We start from the raw sequence: 7,124 nt of genomic DNA on the forward strand, positions 1-7,124 counted from the left end.
GCACTGCAGACACCCCCTCTGTGAGCACACAGCTGCAGCTCGGGGGAAAGCACCTCCACCTGGCCCTTCTGAGCACAGCCTGTGCCCGGGTGATTCAGGCACTGCTGCCCTGGCTGATCACAGGCACAGCCCCGAGTTAATTCCATTCCCCAGGCACTGGGATCCTGCCAGCAGACCCAAAGGGCCACTGAGGAGCCTCTCTGGTGTTCTCGGGTCTTTGCCTGGGGAGCTGCAGGAGCAGGAGGAGGAGGAGCTGTGCTGGCTGGAAGGAGGAAGGGCAGCAGCCCACAGCAAGGGCTTGCACAAGTGCCCTGCCTGCAGCTCCTGCAGAGAGCCCAGCAGATAACAGGATCCACAGCAAGTGCTGAGAGCAGGTTCAGCCCCTCCTCTGCTCCTCAGCAGACACCAAACCCTCAAGGTCTTGCTCTGTTTCACAGCTCAGGCAGTGGGTGCCCACCCCCAGCTCGCTGCCAGGGAAGGATGCCCCACACACCTGCCAGGGCTGCAGGAATCTGCAGGATCACACGAGTGTGAGCGAGCAGGCGTGCAGAAATGCCAGCACTGTTTGCTGAGGAGTCTCCTTAGAGACAGCCCAGGCATTGAATTCCCCAGGAAGTCTCAATGGCTGGGGAATAATCAAGGCAGAGGCTCGGGACCGGGGTGGTTCAAGCTCTGCAGCGGTGCCAGAGCCAACAGGCACAGGGTGCTGCACACCCTCCTGCCAGGCCCCCCAGTGCCCAGCTCCAGAGCCCACAGGCAGCATCCTGGGGCTGGCACCAGCCAGCAATGGATACCCCAGCAGGGAGCCAGGCCCCTCATCAGCCGGCCCGAGATGGCTTTAGGATGCCAGCTATCTCCAGAGATAAGAAAGAAAAACCCACCCTGCAGCTGCGGGGGGAGGGAAGGAGAAACCACTTCCACTGTGAGAGAGAGAGAGATGGGCGAGCCCCTGTGTGCTGCACAGGACAGCAGAGGGACAGAGCTGTCCCTGCCCCACAGCCCCAAAACCCACCCCAAACCAGCCCCCGACAAAAGAGCTCCCTGCCAGCCCAGGTGTGTGGCCTCAGCTCCAGGGACCCTGCTGGGGACACAGGCTCCCATCTCTGTCAGCTCTGTGTGCACCGGGCTGTGCAGCACCACAGCCCATCCGTGCAGCCAGCGGGGCCAGCCCCACTTCCCTTTTCTGCTGTCCCTGCTCTGCAGCGCTGCCCTGCTGCCCCAGCCCCTGTGGGGACACACACGCTGCTGGCTGGGGACACACTGGGGACAGACACACACCCTGCCAGCCTGGGGACAGACACCCCCCTGGCTGGGGACAGACACCCTGCCAGCCTGGGGACACACTGGGGACAGACACACACCCTGCTGGCCTGGGGACACACTGGGGACAGACACACACCCTGCCAGCCTAGGGACACACACACCCCCCTGGCCTGGGGACAGACACCCTGCCAGCCTGGGGACAGACACCCCTCTGGCCTGGGGACACACACGCTGCTGGCTGGGGACACACTGGGGACAGACACACTGTTGGCTGGGACCACTCTGGGGACAGACACACACCCCCCTGGCCTGGGGACACACACCCTGCCGGCCTAGGGACAGACACAGTTCCAGCACCCAGAGCTGCGTCGCCACCGCACCGAAACCCCTCCGAAATCACGTTTCCAATTTCTGCAGCATTATATAATTAGCATCGTTTGTGTTGCAAAAAAGTAATTGCAGTAACATTTTTAATTAGTCTATTTGAACACTAACATTTCTCCAGTGTGCATAATATGTTGACACGAAATTACTGGGTTTGAGGCGACTCGGGATGATTGGGGTTTGTTTTGCTTTTGTTTCTGACTTGTTCAGCGCAGGCAATGGGAGCCGGCAGGCAGCCCGCAGAGCGGCTGCAGGGGAGAGCAAAGTGTGATGGGTTTCACTTCCTTCTGGGGGGAGGAAGGGAGCCTCGAGAGGGCTCTGAGCAAGAGAGAAATGCTTGCTTGAGAGGGGAGGCCGGGGTGACATTTCCCAGCTGCTCTCAGATGTTGACTCGTGGAAACACAAAACAGAACGGGAGCGCTGGCCTTGGAGGACGGGGAGAGGCAAACCTGCAGCAAGGAATCCTGTGTGGTGCAAGCCTTGGAAGGAGATCTAATCTGAAGAGTGTCTTTGCTTACTGAGTCACAAGCAGGGACAAGAAGTAAACATTCTCCCAAGAAAAGTTACTGCATGACATCCAAGCGCACATTACCAAATGATGCTTTTTTCTCCCCCCTTTCTCTTCAGGAAGAATCAAGATTCTCCTTTCCAAGAGCTTCTCTACATGGTACACACGAAAGCAGCGACAGATGCAGGTTATTTTTTGCTCCCAAGTGTGAATCATGTTCCCCTGCTCCTCACCTCTGCCCAGCCACAGCGACTGCAGGCTGAGCAAACCCAGCTCCAGGGCACACGTGCCCCTCACAGGATGCCCTCCCTGACCCCACAGGGGCAGGAGCTGCCTGGACTGCAGGAGAAACAGCCCCGAGGGTGCCAAGGCGGGGGAAACACCAGCAGGGAGGAAGGAGAAGGCTGCCAGCTCCCAGAGCAGCACATCCCCAGCAGGAGAGCAGAACTCCACTCCCAGAAGCTTTCAGAGCAGTTCCCTTTGCTTTAGCATCCTACAGCACTTGAGGAGAGCCAAGGCTTGGCTTCCCCAGGCTGCAGACACCAGGGGCTGCTCCCTCCCAAAGCACCCTTGGTGCTGGCACTGCCCGGGTGGACCCCAGCCGGGGAAGGGCAGAACGCACACACTCTTCTTTTCTCTATTCCTGACAAGTTTCTGCACCTCCCAGAGGGGAGAACCCCTCTGTACCGCGGGCTGAGAGGCAGCCAGGGGGCAGCGAGCCTCCCTCGGGAGGAGTTCGCATCTTCCTGGCAGCTCCAGGCGCATCCCTCAGCCTCCAACACCCACAGGGTATTGATTTCTTCTTGTTCAGCCGCCAGGAGCAGCCCTGCTCCTGGAGGGCTGTGCTCAGCCTCCCCTGCCCACACCCAGACACTTTCTGGCTCACCAGAGAGACGTTGGCCCAGGAAGTGTTCAGATGAGCACAAGGATAAGGAGGAGATGGTGTGCGAGGATAAGCAGCAGATTAGCAGGCTATTAAGTGGCATTTTGTGGTACCCATTAGTATTTCAAGCTACAAAGAGTCAGTTTCTGCTAACTTCCTGCCAAAAGTCACAAGTAATGAGCTAATTAACAATCTAATTATTGCAAATGCCCTAGAAAGAAATCAGGGCGCAGGTGAAAACCTACTTAAAGCGGGCACAGCAGAGGGAAGAGCTGAGAGCAGACAGGCGTGTGCCCAGCTGCATCCCAGCCATCCCGCAGCACAACGGGATCAGACACTCGGGGAAGTTGTTAAAGTTAAATTAAAGCTGTGCTCAGCAAAGGGAGAGCAGGCCCTCACCCCAGAGCCCTGTGGGGCTGAGGAACCCCTACACACGAGCCAGCCCTGGCATTTTCTGCCTCCGTGTCAATATTTGCCAAGCTCAACAGCAGCTGTGGCACAGCCTGTGGGGCACAGACCCAGAGCTGGTGGTCCCTGCACAGTCCAGCATGGGCACAGCTCCTCTGGCACGGCTGGACAGGGCAGTGCCAGCCCTGGCACCTCCAGTTCTGCCTCCCAGCAGGACAAGCCCCGGGGCAGCCGTGAGCAGGGCAGAGACCTCTGGGTTGAGTTCCCGAGCTGGAAATGCCCTGCAGGGAGACACGGGGTGTCCTCACCCCAGCTGGGAGTGCCCTGCAGGGAGACAGAGCAGTGTCCTGCACCCCGGGGCACTGCTGGGGTACCCTTACCGTGCTCTACAGACAGACACACAGCGTGTCCTGTACCCCAGGGCACTGCTGAGGTACCCTCACTGTGCTCTGCAGACAGACACACAGCGTGTCCTGCACCCTCACTGTGCCCTGCAGACAGACAAACAGCGTGTCCTGCACCCTCACTGTGCTCTGCAGACAGACAAACAGCGTGTCCTGCACCCTCACTGTGCTCTACAGACAGACACACAGCGTGTCCTGCACCCTCACTGTGCTCTGCAGACAGACACACAGCGTGTCCTGCACCCTCACTGTGCTCTACAGACAGACACACAGCGTGTCCTGCACCCCAGGGCACTGCTGGGGTACCCTTACCGTGCTCTACAGACAGACACACAGCGTGTCCTGCACCCTCACTGTGCTCTACAGACAGACACACAGCGTGTCCTGCACCCTCACTGTGCTCTGCAGACAGACACACACCATGTCCTGCACCCTGGGGCACAGCTGGGGTGCCCTCACCGTGATGGGCATCACCCCACAGCTGCCTCCCCCACGGGAGCACCTTCCCCTGGGCACCCCAGCACGGCCCAGCTGGGCTCTGGGGAAGGCCCCAGGTCGGTGATTTCAGGAGAGCAGAGACTGGGCGGGTGTGCAGAGCTGGAGCTGCAGGATTCCCTGTGACACACACACGTCTGTAAGGCCAGAGTCACCTGCCAAGGGGGGTCTCAAGGCAGAGGGGGATGTCACAGACCTGTCCCACAGCCCTGGGGCTGGCACTGACCCCCTGGCAGTGCTGCTGCTGCCACTGCAGCTCATGAGGGCTCCTGGCCCCCGAGCCGGGGCTGCGCTGCTCGGCCACCCCCAGCCCAGCTCCACCTGCTGCCCTCACGGCCAGGGCGGCTTCAACACTGCCCAAAAGCATCTGAGGGCAAACCTTGGAGCAAGAGCACCGTTACAGGTCTGGATAACAGCTCCTGACAGCTGCAGGAGGCTTGGAAAGGCGCCAGGTACCCGACCCTGGATGCTCAGGTAGAACTGAGCAGGCTCTGGAAATAATGCAGGCAAACCCTGCCGGGCTGGGGTGGTCCCCACCTCTCCACAACACGCTCTGCATTTCACAGACATGGTGTTTGCACAAATACACCTCGCTGGAAGGGAAGTCAGGGAATTCATTCACAGCCAGGAAAGCCTGGGAACACCAAACGAGATCTGAGGTGCACAGAATTCCTCTCAGTAACGTGACTGAGCTGCCCATGTGTGAAACCTCAGGTGCCAGGGGAAGCTGTGACCTTGAGAAGCAGCCCTAGGATACATTTTAGTCTCCATATCCACTCTCCTCTGCCTGCCAACACCTGCCCAGGCCTTCAGGCTGGGCTTTGGGAGGTGGCAGGGGGATGGCTTTGGTATTTTAAGGTTATATGCGTGTGGCAAGTGTTACGGATGAGGAGCAGCATCATTTAAATTGGATTAGCCTCACACTGCTCGTGCAGGCAGCTGCAGGGATGCTTCAGACCCAGCCCAGCTCCTCACACCGTGTGCCACTCCAAAACCCCAAGGACAGCTGTGAAGAGGAGCCTTTCAGAGCTCTACAGCATGTTCGTTTTCATGCCAAATACCTCAACTTGGGAATCAGCCACCCGCCAAAATAAAACTCTGTCCCAAATATTCACAAAAGCAAAATTTCGCTGCCAGCAGCTGTGAGAGCAGCCCCGATTGAACCCCAGGCAGGTAGGACCAAGGGCCAGGGGAGCCCGAGCAGGAGCAGCCCCCAGCTGGGCTGGCTACAGCAGCAACCTGAGAACGCCTGGGTAATTCAGCCGAATTTCCCGGGGGGACATCCCGAATTTCCCTGAAGAGCCTCTCCAGAACCCCAGCATCATCAGAACAAAGAATTACGGTCATAGTAACCCGGCTACTGCAACATATTTGGTTATAAAGCCTCATTTTTTTTCCCCAGCAACACAACCAAGCCATTCAAGCCCTCGCCGGCTGCGCAGTTCCAGCCGGAGCAGCCCTCGCCCAGCCCGTTCGCCACCCAGCACATGTTTTGGTGTTAAGTACGTTAAAAACAAACTCCCCTCGGCCTTTTTCGGGGGATTTAGCTCCAGTCCCGGGAGCTTATCTCTGCTAACGAGACCCGACCGGCTTAAAGGCACCGACTAGTTGCTGGGTTGATTAAAAAATGACTAAGCTGCTTCGCGGGGCCGCGGGGATGGAGCCCGCAGGGACGCGGGGATGCTCGGGCCGGTGCCGCGGGGACGGAGCCCGCAGGGGACGCGGGGCCGGTGCCGGGGGACGGACGCGGAGCACGGGCCCCCTCAGCCCCCCGGCAGCGCCACACTCACCTTGACACTGGAAGCCCTGCTTGCCGAAGCCCCTGCGGAGAGAGAGGCGGAGTGAGACACCGGCCCCGGCCCCGCGGCGCAGCGACCCTGCCGGAGACGCCGGCCGGAGGGGAACGGGCACCGGGATGGGATGGGATGGGGGGGATGAGGGGAGCGGGGACGGGAGCGGAGGGGGCCCGGAGGATGGCGAGGGTGAGCCCGAGGAGGGGCGTCCCGCCGAGCCGGTGTCCCGGCGCGGCCGCGGCGGTGCGGGCAAGGCTCACCAGATGAAGTCGGTGCAGTGGCTGCAGAAGGTGGGCTGCTTGAAGAAGCGCGCCGTGAACTTGTGGTTCTTCACCTCGTGCACGTTCTTCTGCCGCAGGGCGCCCTTGCGGGCGAAGCGCACCGGGCCCTCGCCCTCGGGGCCCGGCGCTGCCGCGGGCGGCTCGGCCATGCTGCGCGGGGGCTGCGGGCCCGGCCCGGCCCGGCCCGCTCCGCTGCCGCTGCTCCGCCGCCGCTGCCGCTGCTCCGCCGGCGCTGCCGGGGCCGCGCTCGGGGCCGCTGCCCGCAGCTGGCGGGAGGCTCCGACACCGCCCGCCGCGCCACGCCCCCTCATTTACATACGGCACGGCCCCGCCCTCATCTGCATCGCCGGCCCCGCCCCCGGCACCTCGCGGCACCGCAAGCCCCGCCCGCCGAGCGGCTCGCACGGCCACGCCCCTCTCGATTTGCATGTTGGTTTGCATGGGGCCCGGGCCCGCCCTTCATTTGCATAGAGCGCCTGCATCCCGCGGGGATGCGTGGGGAGAACCGGGCACTGACAGGGATGGACAGCGGGAATAGGCAGGGATGGACAGCGGGAATGGGCAGGGATGGACACTGGGAATGGACAGGGGTGGACACTGGGAATGGGCAGGGATGGACACTGGGAATGGACAAGGATGGACACTGGGAATGGGCAGGGATGGACACTGGGAATGGACAGGGGTGGACACTGGGAATGGGCAGGG

At 61.1% G+C, this 7,124-nt stretch overlaps 1 protein-coding gene across 4 annotated transcripts in view; it reads right to left on the reverse strand.

Annotated features, from left to right (window-relative positions):
- Positions 1 to 6,745, reverse strand: part of PRKCB (protein kinase C beta) — a 95,024-nt gene extending 88,279 nt beyond the window's left edge. For all 4 annotated transcript variants that reach the window (XR_011681865.1, XR_011681864.1, XM_071444789.1 and 1 more), the window contains exons 1-2: positions 6,399 to 6,745; positions 6,136 to 6,167 (exon numbers count right to left, since the gene is read on the reverse strand). Coding sequence is in view for 2 of the 4 variants with exons in the window: in XM_071444789.1 (XP_071300890.1) it covers positions 6,136 to 6,167; positions 6,399 to 6,730 (364 nt within the window). In the remaining 2 variants the exon portion in view is untranslated. The remainder of the gene's footprint in view (positions 1 to 6,135; positions 6,168 to 6,398) is intronic.
- Positions 6,746 to 7,124: the final 379 nt, after the last annotated feature.

Source organism: Agelaius tricolor, unplaced genomic scaffold (genome assembly GCF_023055355.1).
Source record: "Agelaius tricolor isolate 1412-34295 unplaced genomic scaffold, bAgeTri1.0.p SCAF_19, whole genome shotgun sequence".
Classification (NCBI taxonomy): Eukaryota; Metazoa; Chordata; class Aves; order Passeriformes; family Icteridae; genus Agelaius; species Agelaius tricolor.